We start from the raw sequence: 21,778 nt of genomic DNA, 5'->3' as shown, positions 1-21,778 counted from the left end.
GTGCGAATTAGAAATAATTACTGAGCCCTAAATTCATCTCGTTCTCATTAAGTAGCTCATGACACGAGAAAAAAATTCTCTAAATTACATGTTCAGTCACGCAGTGCATTTTAGAAACTTTTTTCCCCCATCTTGTCCAAGTTCACATATTATCACTTTAACCCTGTAACTGTAATGCTGTTTGATAGTTACGGTGCATTGCAGCTAATGTAGTTATATTTTACACAGACAAATGTAATGTAAGGTTTTATTAGTGTTCCTGTAATTATTAAAATGACTGCAGTTGAATTTGAGTCTGTTCTGGAATTTGTGAATGCAGCAGCTCATTAACAATGAAATACATTATTCTGTACTTCTCTCCTTAATACACGTTATATTATTTCAAAGGTTTATAAAACTGTTAACCATAAGCTGTCCATTTCAACATTTTTGTTTCTCACTTCAAATTAGTGATGCCATAATGTTGCAAAACATGCAACATTATAATACATAATAGATACCTGGAAAAAAAACTGAGAAATGTTCCTCTGCACAAATTAGTCCATCTCAAAAGTTTGAATATTGTCAATTTTAAAAAAAGTAATACGTTTCTTTGAATTAAAAAATGTAAACTATCATCAGTTCTCCATTCATCATATATATCAATATAGCCAAAATAACAGATTCCTGAAAATCAGTAATCAAGTGTCTCAAATGATCTAATTTGGGTTTGCATAGACAGCTATTCATGCAACGTAAATACCGAGTATCACTGAGTTTAGTTCAGTACATGTGACCTCAATCATGGACAAGACGTTAACTTGAAACTTGTTCAAATGACGTGCGGGGTAAACCACAGAAGTTATTTCCAGAAAGGTTGGTTGTTCACAAAGTGCTGTATTGAAATATATCAATGGAAATTTGACTAGAAGGGAAAAGCATGGTAGGAAAAATCCTGAGAGTAAATGTCTGAAAACGTTGATTCGATGAACGATGGGGCTGGGCTCAGTATATCTAAAGCTAGATGTCGTCGAGGTAGGAGTGGGAATGCTTGTGCCAAATCATATTGTCTGGAACAACAACACTAATCCGGGCATGTCTGAGAACAACACAGTGTGCTTCGATTTCACACCTAAAAAGAGAGTTACTTCAGCAACCTCCAACAAGCCACAGTACTTTACATAGTGTATGTGTTAGTGTGGTGGAAACAGAAGCTCACTGAAGCTCAAGTGTTTAAAGACTTTACTTTTTGTTTTTGGATGGGAGGCTAATGGCCTGTGGTAAAATTGGTAGACGTTAAAGGACTTCTTTGATATAAGAGGCTTTTACTAAGATATATATAGCTTTAAACTTTATGAATACTTTTCTTTTTCTTGTTTGTTAACTACATGTTCAAGCTGTTTAAGATAAGATAACCTTTATTTGTGCCATGTGTGGGAAATTTGTTGTTTATAACACAGACCAGGAGGTTTCAAAGATTGAGTCTTGGAGTAGTCAGTAACTTTCAATAAATCTGTGGGGGAAAAAATAAACTTGAGAAATATTTGTATCAAATGATTATAGTAAGCGTGCTCTAAGATAGTTTTGGAAGAAACGAGCATAAGGGGTGTAGTCAACATGAAAGCATGATGGCTTTCAGTTTTGACGTAGATGAATTATCTGTTTATTAGTAGCGATCACTGGCATTTTACAGAAATTCATCTTAGCTAGTGGTGCCTTGACTTCCCACTTCCTTCTTTTTCAAAAAGGCTAACACCTATTTGCAGTTTTTTTTAAAAGATGATTTCCAAAGAGGTGATCAAAGGACTCTTTGAAGATCCTTAAAGTAATAAGTATGATTGGGATAGGCCAAGGACGTGTGTGGGTGCGTGCATTCATGCACGTGCCTATGAGTGATCCAAGCGCACGCACTGGCATAAGCATGTGAAAAAAACTAGAGTCGATGCTCTTATTTAGTATTCATCACGAGGTGAATCTGTAGGTCATTTCATCAGATTAGTGGACTTGTGGTTAAATCTCATTACATCCAATCAAGGTCAGACACTGTCAGAGCTTCTGTAACTTTCCCAGCCATTGATCCTCATAGCTGTGTGTGTCCAGATGGGTTTATGTGCATGTAATGGAATGTCTAAGTTTGCTCTCTACGCTTTCTTGCAAACATCAGAATAGTATTAACAAAGTACATTTTTCTGGAAACGTTAATGTGTGTTTCTGACTAATCTAGTTTTTTTAGTGCTTGACTACACAAGCAACCATATTTCATACTAGGGCTGGGCCATATCATACCGTTCACGGTAATACCGGTATAATGTTGGGCAACGATAGAAAAATGAAATATTGCGATAGAATATGGGTAAAACGTGCATTGACAGTGCCTTTGTTTTCATACGCACACGGCGGAAAAAGCATGGCGGTGAAAGCAGATCATTGAATAAAACGGATGAACCAGAATTGGTTTGTAAAAATGCTGCAACTTCAGTGATGTGGAACTGGTTTAGCTTTCATCCGTCAGATACACAACAAAGCACTATTTTTGGTAGAGCATGCTAGCGGGCCGTCGTTATTACCATGTTGTTTGGAAAATACGGCACACTTAAAATCAATCCTTTGATTTTTCTGAAAATCGACAGCGCCTCTTATAATCCCGTGTGCCTTATGTATGAATTCTGGTTGTTTTTACTGACCTCGAAACAATTTTATGTGGTACATGGCGCTTGAAAATCTGTCAAATGTTTTAGTACGACTTTGCTAAGCTACAAACCCGCACCGCTTGATGGATTGTCGGAGCATTACGGCTATCGTAGGCAGGAGCCTCGCGGAGTGATACGTACCGTGCTTCAACATAATATTACCGTATTATGTGTGTATAACCTCTTTTTAAGTTTTGTGGATATTATACATGGTTATGCTCAGGATATGTCGGCCAATTTCCACTAGAAATGCCTTTTGGTTAAACTGTCACCAAGGAATTTGCACTGTTAAATTTTTATATAACTTTAATGCACATAAAAAACAGCTGCTTGTTTAAGTGAAAATACATTGATGGTGGGGTTTTTTTGCACTAATAAAGTTGTGGAGTTGTAAAGTATTTTGTCTAGTGTCAATTATATCGTCAGTTATATCATTATCACAAATTTTCAAATGTATATCGTGATAAATATTTTTCTCTCTATTTCATACAGGAATCTAATTCACGTAGTGTTTTGAAGATAGTCTTGGAGAAAAGCATTTAATATGAATAGTTAAAAAAAATCTTGAAAAGATCTACCATTAATTGAGTGAGACAGTCTATAGAAACAAAGTATATCTGGATTCATTGTTTCTTTTTTGTTACCTTCTGTATTTTATTATCTGAGCCAGTTCTAACAGCATCATCATCATCTTCACTAAGATCTTCCTTTTTTTCTGTTTCTCACTCAGCACATTTGACTTTGTCCTAAAGTATAAACTGTATATACACCCCTTTCTTACAGCCTTCTACCGCCTTGTGTCACATTCTTTACTTTGTCCTTGTGATTTCTTCTGGGCAGTTTGTCTCCCACTTTCTGATCTGAGTTCAGTTTAAGTAATGCCTTTGATAGAATTGATTGCCCCAGGAGGGAATCGATGAGCTGATCCCCGAGACTTCGGGTCGCCTGCTGATTAACTATGGACCTCCGATGACGCCTCTGAAACCACACACGCACACTCTCACACTCTCACACTCTCTCTCGACACACACACACACACACACACACACACACACACACACAGAGGCAGGCCTCTCTGTAGCTCTCTGTAATTATAAGTCTGAAAATGAACCTGGGCCTGGAGGGGATTCTGGAGAAAATGTTCAATCAGACGAGTGCTGGTTGATGCATGAAAGAGTGTGCAGTGTTCTGCACTGAACGTTTTCTCCAGAGAAACCAGAGAAAACCTACACGGCCATACGGAGGACACGCCAGGTCCAAGCAAATTCAAACAGAGACCGTGCCTACCATTTATTACCGTGCACACATTTTTGTTTAATAGCTGCATCATAAATTGCGATTGAAGTATCATAAATTCACATTGCTCAACAGCAACATTTAAAGTAAGTAAACAAACATCAAACTACAACATATATATTTGAATCAGTTGCTTTCCACTTAAAACGCTTGAAAAGTTTAATCAAAGTGGCACTTTTTTAAAACACCTTTTTAATAATTAGTTATGCAAATTGGTGTTACAAACTAAGCTAAATACTTCAGTGTTTAAGAACCATGTTTAAATACATTTCTAAATATAAATAAGTTTTACATGCATTGTTGCTGCAAATGTTGCTGCACTTTGTAGTCCATACAAGAAATGAAGGAGGTCACAATACCAGAAATCAAGTAGTACCAATACCAGTTGATTTAAATGGTAAATGGTAAATGGCCTGTAAATATAGCACTTTACTAGTCCCTACGGACCCCAAGGCGCTTTACATATCCAGTCATCCACCCATTCACACACTGGTGATGGCAAGCTACATTGTAGCCACAGCCACCCTAGGGCGCACTGACAGAGGCGAGGCTGCCGGACACTGGCGCCACCGGGCCCTCTGACCACCACCAGTAGGCAACGGGTGAAGTGTCTTGCCCAAGGACACAACGACCGAGACTGTCCGAGCCGGGGCTCGAACCGGCAACCTTCCGATTATAAGGCGAACTCCCAACTCTTGAGCCACGATCGCCCCCCCATTTACATGATTCTCGATGATCATCCTAGATACAGAAACATAAAGTTTAGTAAAAAGTATTTTTAATTTAATTTATTAAATATGTTCATATTATATTTTGCTCACAAGGCACAAACTAAAATGGTAGGATGGTTATCGAGTAGGTTGCTAATGTTTACATTATGTTCACATAAGGTTTTAATTTTCGGCATTGCAAACAATTTAGCCAATGTAGCAAAGCTGATTTCACAGTGGCATTGCCAGGATAATACTCTGGATTAACATTATCACTGCTAATTTTAGCACTTTGCAAATGGATTGTACGTGCATTTTTTTTTTTGCATGGTACAAAGTTCCATTCAAAATATGATTTGATTATTGAAGAACATCATTAATGTTTTTGGATGATCTGATATCCTCGTGTTGGTGTTGTTCCCAGATCATCATGAAAATGTTGTTCCAGGTTCAACATTGCAAGTGACCAATCACATTATTGTGACGTTATTCTTTTGCGCACCAACCCATTCGTGCATTTATGAAATTCCAATGTTGCAAGGACAATATCAGTTCTGCTTAGCGTTTATTAAAGGGTTAGGGTTAGGGTCCGTTGATCGGCGGACAAAGGCAGTTTCTCGCAGCTTAAGTACAGTTTTTTGTTTTACGCCGGTTTTTCCCGAAGTCGCAAAAGTATGACATCACAACATTCTGATTGGTCACTTGCAATGTTGATCCTGGAACAACCTTTAGTATGATGATCTGGGAACAACACCAACACGAGGATATCAGATCGTGCAATGTTTTTAAGGGGCTCTTGAACATAAAGTCCAAACAATGATTAACTTTATCTGTTTGACTGTTTTCTGACTTTTTGACTACTTCACCATTAAGTATATTCAGTTCAACTTTTCAATTCAGTTCTGTTTATGTAGCACTAAATCACAATAACATGCAACTGTATATTGTCACCATGACCAAACACTTGGCGAGAGTGGGAAGGAAAAACTCCCTTTTAACAGGATGGAACCTGCTGCAGAAACAGGCTCAGGGAAGGACAGTCATCTGCTGCAACCAGCTGGTGGTGAGGAAGAAATCAAGCAGAACAGATGTAGAATAACACACGAAGACAATAAAATAAAAGTAATAATTTTCTGTTTTAATAGTTTTATTTTAAGTTGTTTTACTCAATTATATTATTATGAGTCTGATGTAAGTATAACAGAAAAAACTCTTGAGGTAATTAGCCTTGAAATACTAGATAAATACCTTAAGCATCTTCATTGCATTTTGGCACTATGTTAGGGTTCCTGCATCAACTGCAGTTATCAGTTTAGAAAAATAGACTCATTATGTACTACAGTCATGTGAAAATGACCAGACAGATGACCTCTCTTTTAAATTTTCATAATGTTCCATGCTACTGGGAACCCAGTCCATTTACCAGACATCAAAGCCCTGAATTTCTGGGGTCTAGACATTACAGCATCCATTTACTCTGAGTGGCATCAACAAGATCCTGCAGTTTGACAATCAGGGCTGATTAAAGGAGCTGTGTAGTGTCTCTCAAGTATTATTTAAAACCCCATCTGTATGTGCATTCTGTCTCTGCTGGTGCATATCTATAGTTCTGGGATGAAAGTGAGGACTCCTCACCGTCTAAGTGTCCCCATGTAGATAAAAGTTACCGAACACGAGACACTCTGCACCCCTTATTTAACTGCATATGGAGCAACGTCTAACCTTTCCGGTGGCCCCGTCAGTCCAAGTGATGCTTGAAAACGTTGTATAAAAAGCAAAAACTGTTCAAGAGTGCTTAGGCTTTGTGTGTTTTGGAAGTTGTGGAGGATATTTTATATTCACAGTACAAAAGACTTATTATCAGTAGAAGTAGTCTAAGTCTACTCAGGCATTTTTCACACTCGGAGGCATGATGATAAAGAGTGTTCTGAAAAGCCTCTAATTGTGAAGCATAATAAGAGAAAATTAGACAAACAGAAATGAGAATTGTGATAACTTTATAAGTCGAGTCATCTCAAATCATCATTCATGATAGGATAGGATAAACACAGTGGGATAAAACCGAGAAAGCAACAGTCTTATTATTCGCTTTAGCTCTTTGATATGATAAGAAAGCAATTATTCCTTAATTTACTCAGAAGAAACTATAAAGGATTTGGCAGCATTTGTTTCTTTGCTTCAAATACAACTCCATTCCAGGGCCTTGAACTCGGGATATTTTCCCTAAAATTCTTCTTTTAATACTACAAGATTACAATATTGAGTTCCAATGTGTCATTAAAGGCCATGAATATAGTGTCACACTTTGAAAACTGTGCCTCTGTTTAGTCCTTTTTTTATATTTATAATCTCATTAGATCATTTTTTTATCAACTTACCCAACCCCACCGGGCTTTATAAGTGCCATGATTTCATTCCATCTGATGAAACTCATACATCTAAAGACACAAACTGTCAAAGCAGAGTCTCTCATCACAGCAGGACGTCTTTCCCAATTTCTAGTAGCGATGATTTATAGCGCTTATATCCAGTCGCCACTCTTCAGATTCTTTTTTTTTTGACCTGGTAATTATGGCACGTCTGAGGAAACAACTTTAGCAAAAAATATTGAAATTGTCGGGCAAGGTCGATGGAGGACGGCTGCTATTTTTCTTACTCTAATAGATATTTAGTTGGCTAAAGTTGCAATGCTTTTATAGTAAAGAGGAAGGTTAGACTCTTTATCGGTCACGATGAAGAGCTGATCATAATATCTCAGTGATATTAAGTCAAGATGAACACATTGAGAATTTTGAATTCAAAACTGACAGTCACAATGTCTCAGGTGAAAATACAATAAGTGTCATCTAATGTTTAACTATACAGCATTGCCCTAATTGCCAGCTTCTCCTATTCGTTCATCGTCTCTGTCCTCTCTGTCATCAGTTTCACCTCCTTCTGTGTCATGAGGTAGGCTTTGCCTTGTCTCTGTGTGCTGAGACAATAGGCAGGTCAACGTATTATAGCGAGGAGGCAGGAGGGTGTGCGAGTTAATTATTTTGGAACGTAGAAGGGAAGGATCCAGTGAGTTGCACTGTCGGACGGCTTCACTTTCATGCTTGAGGCGGCGGCAGCACCTGCCATAATTTCCCAGGTGGCCTCTCCCTCTCTTTTATCCAACTCTCTCTACCTGTCTGCCTTCCTTGTTCTTTCAGTCTGGGAGAAAGCAAGTGACCTGTCATTAAAGGACACACTAAAAACGTGCAAATTTAAGAGCTGTGCAAAAGAAAATCAACATTCAAAAGCTGTTATATGGTTATGAACACTGGAAATATATGAGTGAATATTAGGAGATCACCTAGCTACTTCAGAGACAATGAAGTCTAGTGTCTTGCTGCATGTTCTTTTAGTTGCTACGAGCTCAATGTCATTCACAGACTGCAACATGCAAAAAATTAAATGCCACCAAAGTTCACCACTTTCTTTTTGCCTATCACTGTGTTTATTGTGATTGAATCTACAACCCACCATTATGTAACCACAGAAGACTAACATGAGTTTTGTGACTCTATTGTACCACACCTCAGGTCTGAATAACACATTTATCAGTAAAAATGAGATTCATCCTCCAAAGAACCAAGGAAAAAAGGATCTTTTTTTGTAGAAAGGCCATCCAAACACATGAGATATCAGTGGAAAGCCCAGGATGTCCTTTATTTAGTTCGTCAGGACTTAGTAGGGTAGCTCAAATAAGTCACAAGATATAGACCAAAAACAAATATCACTTAAAGAGGATATCATTGAATAGGCTGCTTCTCAGGAGGATATATGCATAACCCAAGGATGAGCTTACAAAATTGAGCATTCCCCATGTCATGTCTATACAGTAATAGCGTTTTTCCACTGGTACCTACTCAGGTCGGCTCGGCTCGGCACGGTACGAAAACGCTTTTAGGGTTTTCCGTTAGGTTGTAGTACCTGGTACTAGGTACCTACTTGGCCGTGGTTCCAAGCAATCAGAGGCGAGCTCCTTCACGAAAAATGAAAACCGCCATTTTTTAAAACTTGGCAACGAAGAAAATGGCTGCATAAAAACAGCATCGTGTGTCCCGAGTCTGACCAAAAGCCACAGACCGAGCAGCTGGTATACCATCGCCTCGACGTCCTCCTTTGTTGTGGTGTATATGTTGCATACCAATGACGTTACAGGACGTTCAATCGTGTTGCTATAATGACCCCACACACATTAGGTGATCCGAGTCGAGTCACGTCAAGCCAATCTAGGTAGGTACTAGTGGAAAAGGGCTTTAAGCTGACTTATTCCATGGGGCGGGGTTTATGAAAGAGGGACTCTATGCAGTCCTGTGAGAAATTAAACACACCCATTGATTCAATAGCTTCTAGAACTACCTGACTTTACATTTAGAATCAGTCTTTACATTGTTCATGTTCTTTAAAGTGTTGTTTAGTTCATTGAGGTTTGCGGGAATTTGTTTACACAGAGCTCTGAGATCTTTCCACAGCATTCCAGCTGGGTTGAGGTTTGGACTTTGGACCATTGCAACACCTTGATTGTTTTCTTTTTTCAGCCATTCTGTTATAGATTGGCTGCTGTGTTTGCTGTTGCATGACCCAATTTGTGGCCAGTCTTTAGGATTTCAGGGAGGTGGCCTCACAATTGACTCTTGAATACTTTGGTATACAGAGGAGTTTGTGAACAGTTTGCATGTAGGAAGTGATAAGAGTGATTTTTTATTTTTTTTTAAGATGAGTTTCATATAGATATTTAAATGCATCTAATTAGGGCTGCTAAATTAATCGAATTTTAATCTCGATTACGATCTGGGCTGTCAACGATCATTAAAAATGACTGAGCCAATTATTAGCCCCTCCCTCGTGCTTTACTCTCACGCTGCTCCGTGTGGCAAATCGAGCGCACCTCTCTGCATTTAGAACACGTGTCACAACAATTAAGAGGACCCGAGGGAAGCTCGGAAAGCTAAGCAGAAGTTATTTGGAGAGGAGAGTGACTGCCGTTGGTTGAAAAGAGAGGTAAAAAAAACTTCAGTGGTGTGGAAACATTATGGGTTCGTGGAGTCAGACGTGGATCAAGTAGACACAGTGTGTAAACTTTACTACAGTGTCATAGCTGCACCACAGAGCAACACTGCAAAGTTCACTAAACATAGATGTTTACATTTTTCATTTATTTTTTATATTGCAAACATTTGCACTGTTATCAGTATTTGCACACTATTTTATATTATTTTATGATAATCTTTAAAGTCATTATTCAATACATTGTTGTTAAATAAATATTGTCAAATAATCGAGATCTCAATTTCAGTGAAAATAATCGTGATTATCATTTTTGCCATAATCGAGCAGCCCTACATCTAATTTTGATTTGTCAAAAATGTCTACAATGGAAAAATTAGTGTTAGGAGCTAGAAGAAGAACAGCAAATAAAGAGAAGCTGCTGTCTCCATGACCAAAGCATGCGTAACACAAGTAATCTTAAAGCTGATACAGCATAACTTAACTGGTGTTTTGTGATTTAAATAGCTGTGTGGTAACAGTATAACGTGAGGGTGTGGGCATAACAATTTGCCGACATGGCAGAAGCACGACTGGATATAAAGATTGCCTTTTTTGCATTTGATAATTACAGTAATAAAGTGTGATTCATTCAGCTGTCGTTTTCAAACATTCTCCGTGGGGTTCCATTTTCTCGTTGGGACTCAAATTAATTATCCAGGAAATTATTTATTTATTTCTCTTGTTTTTAAGACCACAAAAAATTGGTTAAATTTATAATTCGACCAAACCCGTTTTCCATTGCCTAGATTTAGTGTGTGTGTGCGTGCGTGCGTGCATGCGTACGTGCGTGCGTGTGTGTGTGTGTGTGAGAGAGAGCGAGCGAGAGAGAGGCAGCTTCACAGAGCCAGAAATATTTTTCTTTCAAAATTCTACAGAGAAGTCTTTAGAAGTCATTTTACCTGCCTTTGTTTCTCTTTATAGATCTGTTTTTGTGCGTTGCCCTTGCATTTCAATAAAGTGCCTCAGAGGAAATTAGCTCAGTTTCCCCATCAAGTTCAGCGCGACGCTCTGCATCCCTCAATAGAGTCCTGACTGCCTTTTTTCCCTCCTTCGCCTTCCATTTTGTGTACCTCCCTTTCCTGCATTCTGTCATCAGCTGAGAGATGTGGCACTAGCCACTGGCAATATTTTTAATTCCCAATGCGTCGTCTACTAAACAACAATTTAGAGGGCCCCGTTGGAAGAAAGTGGCAATTTCCTATGAAAGCGCTGGTGTTGCGCTGTATTTCTTCCCCCCATGGCACTCCCAGACACATAGGTCTAGACTGTGCTAATGGTTCCACATTTAACAACCGTGTTCTCCTGCTCCTTCACACCGGATAGAGTTAGGGGAAAAATAGAGTGAGGGAGCACGAGGGAGAGAGAGCAATTTTCAGTGGAAATTTTCAGCATCACCTACGAGAAATATATGTGAGCTAAACCCGCAGGAGAAATCTACCCGCCCTTATTCACATTTTCATTTGCAGAAAAAAATGAAATAGTTTGGCTGGGAATTTAAGAGGTTTGCACAGAACTGAGGGCAAGAATTTTGAATTCTAATAGGCATGTTGTCACTCACTGTTACATGCTTTCAAACACACAGCTCAAAAATTCACATCTGGAGAAACTTTGTTGCCATGGTTGTATATAGCTGCAGTGACACCGGTTTGCATCCTGATGGCAGGGGGCCGCTGTTGGTTATCTATCCCCATAGGCTTTTCAGATCTTACTTTGGACTTGTGGCTGTTTTGTAGGTGTGCAACGATACACAAAATTCACGGTTCGGTTCGGTTCGATACTTTGGTGTGACGGTTCGATATTTTTTCGATACACAAAAATGTTCATGCCTTTTTAATTTGTCATTTATTAAAATTATAAATATATATTTTAACTCAAAAGTAAAGTTTTTAAATTTATTGTTTCTGAAACAACAAAATAAAATTAAAAAAATCTATCTGATTGAGAAATCACTCATCTTTGGAAAAGAGGGTTTATTACAGAGAAATGGCTCTTTCCAAAATAAAAGCTATACTATACACTTCTTCTGGGCTATATTCTCAGCAGCGTATTAAACATATCAGGTCCCCATAAGGAGAATCATGTGCTAACGGCTGTCTAAATGACTCGGGTAAAGTTTGTAGCATGCGTGCTTGTTGTTTTTGTCTGCTTCCACTTGTCTTTGCACTAGGATGATGTCGGCGTAAATGTGCAGTCATATTTGTTGTGTTCCCACTAGTGCTGTCAGCGTAAATCTTGCTAAAATGACTTTAACGCCATAACGCCGCAAATCTCCGTCAACGAGTTACCACGGATCACCCCATGCGTGGGGCTGGACGGCGTCAACACGTTAACAAGCTAACTGCGCTAACGCACTAGTTCCCATCAATTGAGCGTTGCGTGGCACATCGGACATACTGTTTTACTTTTGTCCATGATGCGCTTACCTTCAGGGTCATACGTCACATGAAAACCAAAATAGTTCCAAACGCCAGATCTGAATGAGGGTGGGGGAGGCTCAGTTTGGTAGCGTTAAGGCAGTTGCCATGTTGCAACGAGCTTAGCTTCTGTCTTGCTAGCTTGCGCTGCGCTCAGTGGATCTGCACTCGACAGTGCAGCCTAGGTGGAGTAGTCGAACGCAGATCCACTGAGCGCTCAACACAGACAGCATCGTCAGAAGAAAAGTTGATAAAATAAAAATAAAAAATTGTATTGTTCGATACATATGCGTACCAACCTGAAAGCCCTGTATCGAACGGTTCAATATCGATACGAGTATTGTTGCACCCCTACTGTTTTGTTATTGTCATAGGTTCACAGTATTGTTTTGTTGTTCTCACCAGTGTTGCCAACTCCTCAGTAAGGAAAATCGCTATTGGCTGTCCTAAAAGTCGCTAGAAGTCGCTAAATGACGTCATCACCTAATTTGCATAATTGGTCATGCTAATGTAATTGTAATCTATGTTGTTGGAGAGAGAAATAACATCGTGAAAGACACATAAAGTGAGTAAAAAACGTCCTAAATGCATTTAGAATTTATTTAGAACTACAAATTAAATTTATTTTAGCAATTATTGTTTTTTTAATGTCACAATTCCAACCCTGCTCCTTTACCCGGGCTTGGACCGGCAAAAGTGACCCGAAATAGGCACTCTGGTGGAGTTACTTTGTGTGTGTGTGTTTATAAGTAGTTTTAAACCTTTTGATCCACAAAACAGCATAAGAGTAAAAGAATAAAAGAAGAACTGACTGCGTTACAGCACCCGCTGCTTCTTGAGAGTAAAAGCGATATGCGCTTTCACGTCTTTTTTTTTAGCGACTTTTTGTAGAAAAAAAGTGCTAGGGGGTCTGAAAACTCGCTAAATATAGCGACAAAGTCGCTAAGTTGGCAACACTGGTTCTCACTGCATGACCTCCCAGCCCCCCTTGTTTTCCTGTATTATTGGAATCCCGCTTCTTTCTCCTTTCTCAGCACCTGCTCCCTCTGATCAGTTTTTTTCCCCCTCTTCTTTCCCTTGACTTTGATCTTTCTCTCTCCAACATTCTCCCTCCACTTCTTACATCAGGGCTGCAATAATTGGAGATCAGCGTTCCAATGAAAGGCACTAATCAACACTAACCTTCATTTACAATGTAATCTGATATTAACTGCATACGCCCTTTCCCTAAATTGGATTTCACATCTGAAGGACAATGGCCGGTGGAGTTGGCGATACATACTTAGCTGGGCTGGCTTTTCCCACTACTTCCAAACTCTACGTCATTTCCATTCCGCACCAAAGGGTCAACCAACTCAACCAAACTTGAGTTGATAGGTAAACAAAATTTGTGAAAGGAGACACCTGTTATGTTGGATTCATCCAAACGTTTAACGTTTAATTGTTACTAGCTACTAGCAGAACGCCGCTTGAAACTTTCATGAAATCATAGACTGTATAAAACATGGTTGTAGCTTACAGGTTAGAAAAATGAAGCCAATATTGAAGTGCCTTTAACTTGGTTTCTATCCAAAAACCACAAAATGGCAATAGCTATGGTTACAAAGAGACGTCCGGAAAATAACTTTATTTCTTGAACTCTGTAAGCACTTTTCTGCTGTTTATGGCCTCAGTCATTGATTTGGGGCCAAAAAAGAAAAAAATAAGTATTTTGTAAATGTTGGCCATACTATGTCTGAAAATAGGGGATTATATAATTATGGGATGACACATAGTCATACTCATTACTCCCCATCACATCTAGTTTTTGGTAACCCAGATGGAAATGGTGCATACGCTCATGTAAAGCTTCAAAATACGGGTCAATTCCTGTGTACTCCTATGCTAAAATCTCCAGTTTATGGTCTCACTTAGTTAAGGACGTTAAATTGTGAAATTAGATGACCTAAAAATTCTAACGTGACGCTCTTGTTTGATTTCTAAATCGAGCTCCGTTGTCTTTCCATTGTCATTTTTGCTAAACACAATTCCTCATTGCCATGAAATATTATGCTCCAGTTCTCAATGTGCAGTGTTCTTCGTGCTCAAGCATTCACACATACATGGAAAGATATATAAAGGTAACCAAAGATGTACTCAGTCATGCATTAACAAATATATGTAACAGTCCATATATTTAGAGTACATGCAACCCCTTTTTAACTCGTGCATGTAGTAATTCTGCCTGTTGTACATGCCTAGGCACACTTAATCTGTCTACAAAATAATTCATGTGAGCCATTCGTGCCCGATAAAGCATGATTTTCCTCTGTGAGTAATGCAGTGCTTTGTAGGCTAATTCAACACAATGAACAAAGCAAACTGTCACTGAACCTGAAGTAAGATTTACATGTCTTTTGAATCCTTCAATTCTTTTGCTGATCTTGTCTATCAAATTTGCACAAATGTGAGTAAATATGCAGGACAAATTCTGTATATTTACTAAATTTCTGTATGATGCGAAAGGGGGGGAGAAGAAAAACTGACCGCAAGGATATAATGCATGCACTGATTCATCCATCCACTCATACTTTTCCACTTATCCAAATCAGGGTTGGGAGGGCTGGAGCCTAGCCTACCGTAGACACATGCCACACCATGGACAGGTTGCCAGCCTTTTCATCATAGATTGATCTAAAGTCTATGAAATGCCAGACAAATGGTGAAAAAATGCTGTCACAAATTCCCGGAGCTCAAGCTGACTTATTCAAATGTCTTGTCCAAAACAAAACAAAAGTCCAAAACCTAATAATATTTAGTTAAAAGTGACGTATGAGACAGAAAACCACATTTGGGATGTGCAGCCAAAGAATATCTCACTGTTCCCCCACCTTTTTTTTTCAATAAGCTATCTTCCTGTCAATCATGCAGTTAATGAACTGACTAATTGTTTTGCCTCTAATAACCACATTAAATATCACTGCTCAAACCTGAGCAGGTAGTAGCTGAAAGCTTTAGTCAGTGGTTACGAAACAAAGATAAATGGTACCTGCAGTTCAAAGTGTCTGCCCCTTGGAGGCACCTTACGTGCCACTAATGAAAGCATTGGGCGCCTCAGGGAGGACAAAAAAAGACTGCTGCTTGGAATGAGGTTAATGAGTGTCCACACGATGACACGACCCACTACAAACGTTCAAACCATTAGATTTAAAAAGTCCTTACACGCCGAATAATTGGCTGATCCCTACATCCCAGGTCTTGAATGAATCATTGATCATCTGCGAGGTCTCGCCTTCCCGTCCTTTGTCGACTGCGCTCTTCTCCTCTAACTAAGGTTACAGCTCTAAAACAAAAGTAATTATTCCATACTGCGTCGTGGACTGCTTCTCCAATTCGATTTTACATTAAGATGTAATTCGGCTTGAAACGCAGCGTGGAGTGGAATTTTACATTTGTGATTGGGTCTTAATGTGCAGGTCGATCAATTTGTAGAGTGTTATCTTGTAAAAATGTTTCCAGCGTGAATGAATGAGTGGCCAAAGATTTATTTATTTATTTCTTATCTGTGTAAATTTGGCCCTGCAGTCATAAGAAGCCCCATTCCGATCCAATTCCAGCTCGATGCCTTTCTCTTTCTTTCTAGTAGCTTCCTCTAATTGCCTCGATTCCAGTTTGTCCTTGTATTGATGTTCTCCAATGTTGTGACCAATATCTGACCGCTTTCCCCCACCTTACATCCCACCTCCCTTCTTTTCTCCCTTATTTCTTGTCTTGTGTACTTGAAGATAAATATAAAGACATTAGGCTGAGACATTTAAGTGTTTGTGGTGTGGCGTGTACTTAATGGTCTCAAAATACATGGATAAAATTTAATATGACCTTTAAATATACAGACCAAGCCTCCAGTAAGGTGCAGTACCTCGCTGTGTATTGATTCAAGACATGCTTCGGCCCAGATTTTATACCACGCAGAGTAGCCAAGCAGTAAAGGTTTACTGTTCTCAAGCAGGCAGTCGCCAATTTATGATGCCACCTCACGGCTGAAACTTGATTTTAATGATTCAGTTTCACAGACGATCAACTGTTATGGACCCCCCTGTTGGACTCAATTGATGATCTGTCAAACACATGCAAGAAATATGTTTATTTTCTCTTTTTTCTCAGCTCTGATGAACATAGTTTGTAGTCCCTTCTGGTACCTATGTTGTGTCCTCTAAAGCAGTGGTCCCCAACCCCCGGGCCTCGGACCGGTACCGGTCCGTGAGTCGTTTGGTACTGGGCTGCGAGAGTTGAGGCTCAGGTGTGAAATGTATAGTTTTCAGGGTTTTTAGCGGTTTTCAGCATTATTTTGTTATCGTTTTTATCGTTTACTCGGTTTTCCTGGGTCTTTTCACGTGTGTTATGAATAAATTTTCTTTTTTTCAGTACCGGTACTAGTTTTATTTTGTTGTATTTATCCGCGACACCTTAAAGGCCGGTCCATGAAAATATTGTCGGGCATAAACCGGTCCGTGGCGCAAAAAAGGTTGGGGACCGCTGCTCTAAAGTTAAAAAAGACCAGGAAAAATGAAAAGCAAAACAATAAAAGCAAGTGGCTACAAAGAACTTAATGCCTTTCATATGGCACACACTTTTTTTTCTTTTTTTTTTTTGCTTTGTACTGCTTGCTTGCTGACTCAATTGACATTCAAAGCATTGCAGAGTATCTGGGCATTCATAATATGCCACCAATGTAGTGAGACATGTCATGTTTCTTCTGTGTTTTTTGCATAAAAAGACATTAAAACGGGGTACCTCATCAATCAGTGCTGTGCCGTCTGCGGTGTACCTTAAAGCATTTTAAATTCATGCAGCTACAATGCTTCGTGTCGATACAGGGTAAATCATCTACAAGCCTCCGTTCCTCCTCATTTATCATGTGCCATATTACCACATACTCTCCCAAGTGGCTTTTGTTTTGACGTTGTGTCTCATCGTGATGGACAGTGACTTAAGGATGGCTTCTATTACCTGGCCTCACACACGCAACTCGTAATAAATAATTATCTTAGCATTAGCCTACTGGGCTTGGGGACTTCTACATCAATCAACTACGAGGCTCGCCTCGATGCTAAGCATGGAGCTGTATAGTGGACGTGGTGCTGCGCCACAATGCTCAAATCCCTCCCTCCTTGTGAAGGGAAATTAAGAAGGTAGTTCATCAAAGGTTCATTAGCATACAGCTCCTTGCTCCGTCCACCCCTATACCCTCCTCATAATAGACACTTAGACGGGCCATGTGAGGAGAATAACAAGTGTGTACTACTTCTGGTTGTGGACTTGTTTGAATTAAAAGACTGCATCGTGTTCTGTGTGCCAAATGAGTTTTCTGACCCCAGGATGAGCAAAAACCTATTTCATATCCAGAATGTACAAAATACTAAACCAACACATTAAAAATGATTAAAGCCATTTTTCCCTTAAAATATACAGTGGATTTATGTAGTTAAAATAAAGTTGACACTGAATGCATTTCTTCCAGTCATCAAAATCCCAGTCATCTAGTGAATTGAATATTTTCTCATGTGATAATATGCTTCCTACCAATAAATTCACAAAGCTAGAGCTGCTGTGTAAATATTTTTTTCCTCCTGGAGCCAGCTATCTCATCCTAGTTCACTTTCACACTGCAGCGCAAGCTTCTATTAATGCAATCTGCACAGGAAGCCACGGAGGTCACTCATAAATTTAGTTTGGCTTGCAGCATTTCGCTACTGCATCCCTTCACAGGCTGTATTGCTAACACTAAGCAGTGAATTTTTAACTTATTCTATGCACACAAGACTGTTAAGGAATTTAACTGGGTACATTGTTTTTTCCTCATCATAATTTCCTGTGTTTTCTCATAGTACCTGCTATTCTCTAATAGCACTGCCATATTAATGAAATCAGGCTCATGCTCTCAAAGTAAAATTACCCCTTACCCGGAGTCTCCCTATTACGGTGTGAATAGAGAGGCTCAAGGCTGAATCTGTTGAGCCTCGCGTGCTTTGTTTTTGTCACAGAAATGAAAGTTGAGGGAAAGGCTCTGACCTGGTCATCCAGCCAATTTGCACTTGTTTGTTTACACCTATGTATCCTGTTATATTCACTAAGAGTACATGCTTGTTTCCCAACCCGTTTTTACACTTATTCGATAATGCCTACACCCACCAGGGAGCTGCTGTATTGAGCCCTCGGTGTCTTACTGCTCATCACCAAGTAGCTCCACTGGAGCATGGCTAGTATCAGTGCCTCGCCTATTATTTGCTCTAAGCCTTGGCAATAAGCAAAGGTAACTGGGAGCTAACGGCCAAGTGTTTATATCTGTGCCACAGCAGATTCACAGCTCTTGAAATATTCATTCAGTACAAAGGTGAATTCACTTACATGCCTTTGACTGGCAGCTGAGGTGATAATTCACAGCTGCTTTGGTTTACATGCGGTCTCCACAAACACTGCATTTGTAGTTTAGAGTCATGTGCGTCTTTATTTGCATTAGGATGCTTTTATGGTCTTGTGTACATCTTTTTCCTGAGAAGGTGGGAGCAGGAGTCAGATATTGCACTCTGCATGTAACACGATCAGAGTCCGCAGTATCTCTCCCTCAGGAAGTCCTGCAGTTCTCTTTAGTGCCTGCTTTACCACTTTTGTCCACCTTGTCAGCATTTAGTGAGAGAAGGAACAAGGAGAGATAGACAGAGGGCAAATTTGCTCTCAGCACCAATTTATGAAAGACTGGGGAAAGCAACTTTAACTGCGACTTCATTATCAACACCATCTGGACTGGCAAAGGAAAAAACAAAAATACACCCTAGATTAAAAAATACATGATACGATGTTTTGTTTTCCTTTTGATTACATGCTGATCATTTGTTCCACGCTGGTGTTTCCATGTCCTTTAGTTGACGCAATCTGAGATGCAGACTTGATAGAGCAGGCATGTTTTTGTTTTTCTTATTTTGGCCTGTACAGGCACGGCGACCGATGTTGATCATGCCAATTGCTCCATGTGCTACCCGCTTCAGCTTAGTCCACACAAACTCCTGTTGCTTCCGCATGCAGCGTAAAAACAGATTTCTTAGCTTGCACAACCCAATTTTGTCTGGGAATGGGCTGCACAGTAACTGAGGCAGCAAATAGAGAGACTTTATGTAGAAGCTATTGGTGGGGATGAAACTGTTATTATGGTCTATCAAATTCTAATAGAGAGCAGAAGAATTGACTTTTTAATAGTTATAGGTTACTGTTTCATTGTACATTGGCAGGAATCGTACTTCGTTGTATTTATGGAAAATGATTACCCTTGGGGTGAGAATCCTCTAATTTGTTTCGTCATAATCAGTGTTAGTTCTTTTTTTCCCCCTTGCTCATCTGTATTCAGCCTCGTGATTGGCAGCTTATCCGTGAGTCGACCATTCTGACTCGCAGGGGCCAGAAATGGTCAGTCAGACAAATTACATCCTTTTAAGCCAACTGTCAGTCAGACACTTGGTGGACTAAAGTCCTTAGGGGATGTTTCCATGTTAGGCTTTGTAAGAAACTGAGGAAGTCTCCCACAGTAGTGTTACACTGCCACACACACACACACACACTAATATACACACACACATACACACACACACTAATATACACACACACGCTCTTAGAAAAGCTAGATAATGTGGAAGCCAGGAACACTATTGTCTGTATAGTACCATATCTCTGAGGCGCACATTTAGATTGCTGAGACAATTCACATATTAGGACACCTCCACATAACCCACATCACATTCACACCTTCACATCATCCAGAAGAGCTGCGTTCTTTGCATCAAAGGCACAAGAACATGGGGGCGTGCACTCACCCGCACACGCTCTTATTGTACACGCAGACCATTCAGTCCCTTTTGGCAGTAATAGCTACACTGTGCTGATATGGCGCTTACTCGTTGGGTCTTTTAAAGCGGATTTGCAGGAGGCTTTTTATTTCTTTAAAGGAAAGGAGAAACCTCATTTAGGGGATGACGGTTTGAAAAGATGCTCGCGCAAGAGCTCGATATTCAGCGGGAGGAAGAAAGATGGAGGCGAGAGGAAAGTGGTCACCCAAAAGATCCAGCCTGGCACCAGGGCCCAAGTCTAACCCTAAACCCAGTTTCAGAGAAGACTGAAAATTCAAGTGGATGACTTCAAAGGTGATCACATCAACCAAAGGTGCACAGCTGGAGAGGATTCTTGCAGTCCCTCTTGGCTAAACTAGTCCCAACGTCCCACCACCAGGGGCAGTGTTTGAATATCAGAGTGTTGTTAAAAAAAATCAAAACAAGGAGGAGGAATGTGAGAAGAATAAAATGGAGAGTGAAGCCGGAATGGGCGAATCCCATAGGTACTATTGATCTGCGGCTGCAACAAACGTAGGCTTGTTGCCAGCGAGCATGCTGGTGGTCAGATGTGTGTAATTGATGGAGTTGAGTTTGACACAGTGCTGTAATGTAATCTGGGGCTCGAGTCTCTGTGGCGTTAGAGTGGGAGTGAGAGACATTAAAGAGAGAGGTGAGGGGAAAATGAGGCAGGGTGAGGGTGTATAGTGGGTTGCCAGAAAAAGGCACAGGGATTTGCTGCAGGGACTGTGGGCTGTGTAAATGTGATGTATTAGAACGGTGTGTTTCCCTCCTCCCCCCTCTAGCAACCTCATGGGTTACACACGCAGGAACAATGGCCTTGACTACTGTAATAGGCTTTTATCTAGAGGGACTTTCTCAGTCGCACACAGTGTGTAAAGGAGTGTTTCACTGTCTGCGATGTGCAGCTTTCCACTTCTTTTGCTTTCTCTGATTTACACTCAAAATAACAACCAATATAGTATTCTATACACCAAGTGTCCTTTTTCATGGCAGTTTGTTGCGATATGTGTCCGAGTTTAAGCTAAGAGGTGAATTAGAGGGAGAATTTGGAAAGATGTTGTGTAGCTCCATTTATAAATAATTTGGAAATGAGCTGTGGGGTCTTGACTTTGGGCTTTTTAACATTTATTTTGACACATTGTTGTCTAGCGCTTAAGGCTAAATATTCATGGCAAAACAAGCCCTGGTTGAAACAGTTGTTCACACACAGACTTGGGCACTTTTTTCTTGTTTGGCTTCCTTCTGTTTCTTTATTTGTTTGTTTGTCTACATTGTTTTTCCCCCAGCTCTGTGTCTTGCGTGACAGTGTTCCCACTCCTTTGTTCCACTGTAGCTGTGTGTCTAATTTAATTGCAGACCTTTGAAGAGGGATCGATTTGAGAGAGAAGATAACTAAGTTATCAAACTGCTTCATTGACTGGCTCTCTTTTCTCTCTCCATCTTTTTGCCTCCTTCCCTTTCTTGTCCCATCTTACTCTCCCTGACTTCATTCTCTCCCCCCTTTTTACGCCAATTTTCTTCCACTCATTCCTCTTCTTCCCAACCCCCACCCTCCGCCTTTTCTCCTTTGCTGTCTTTCACCCTTGCCCTGCAACCACAGGCCGACAGACGTGTCCTCCGGAGAAGTTTGATTGCGGAGGGGCTGCCAGCAAATGTGTTTCATTGTCATGGCGATGCGACGGAGAAAGGGACTGCGAGAACGGGGCAGACGAGGAGCAGTGCGCCGCGGG

At 40.1% G+C, this 21,778-nt stretch overlaps 1 protein-coding gene across 3 annotated transcripts in view; it reads left to right on the top strand.

The window, feature by feature from the left end:
• lrp8 (low density lipoprotein receptor-related protein 8, apolipoprotein e receptor) overlaps window positions 1-21,778 on the top strand; it is a 172,162-nt gene that overhangs the window by 80,579 nt on the left and 69,805 nt on the right. For all 3 annotated transcript variants that reach the window (XM_085138715.1, XM_085138714.1, XM_085138716.1), the window contains exon 4: window positions 21,649-21,777. In XM_085138715.1, the coding sequence (XP_084994841.1) occupies window positions 21,649-21,777 (129 nt within the window). The remainder of the gene's footprint in view (window positions 1-21,648; window position 21,778) is intronic.

Source organism: Neolamprologus multifasciatus, chromosome 17 (genome assembly GCF_963576455.1).
Source record: "Neolamprologus multifasciatus chromosome 17, fNeoMul1.2, whole genome shotgun sequence".
Taxonomy (NCBI): Eukaryota; Metazoa; Chordata; class Actinopteri; order Cichliformes; family Cichlidae; genus Neolamprologus; species Neolamprologus multifasciatus.
Note: the sequence above shows the minus strand (reverse complement) of the source record. Positions and strands in the feature narration are given on the sequence as shown.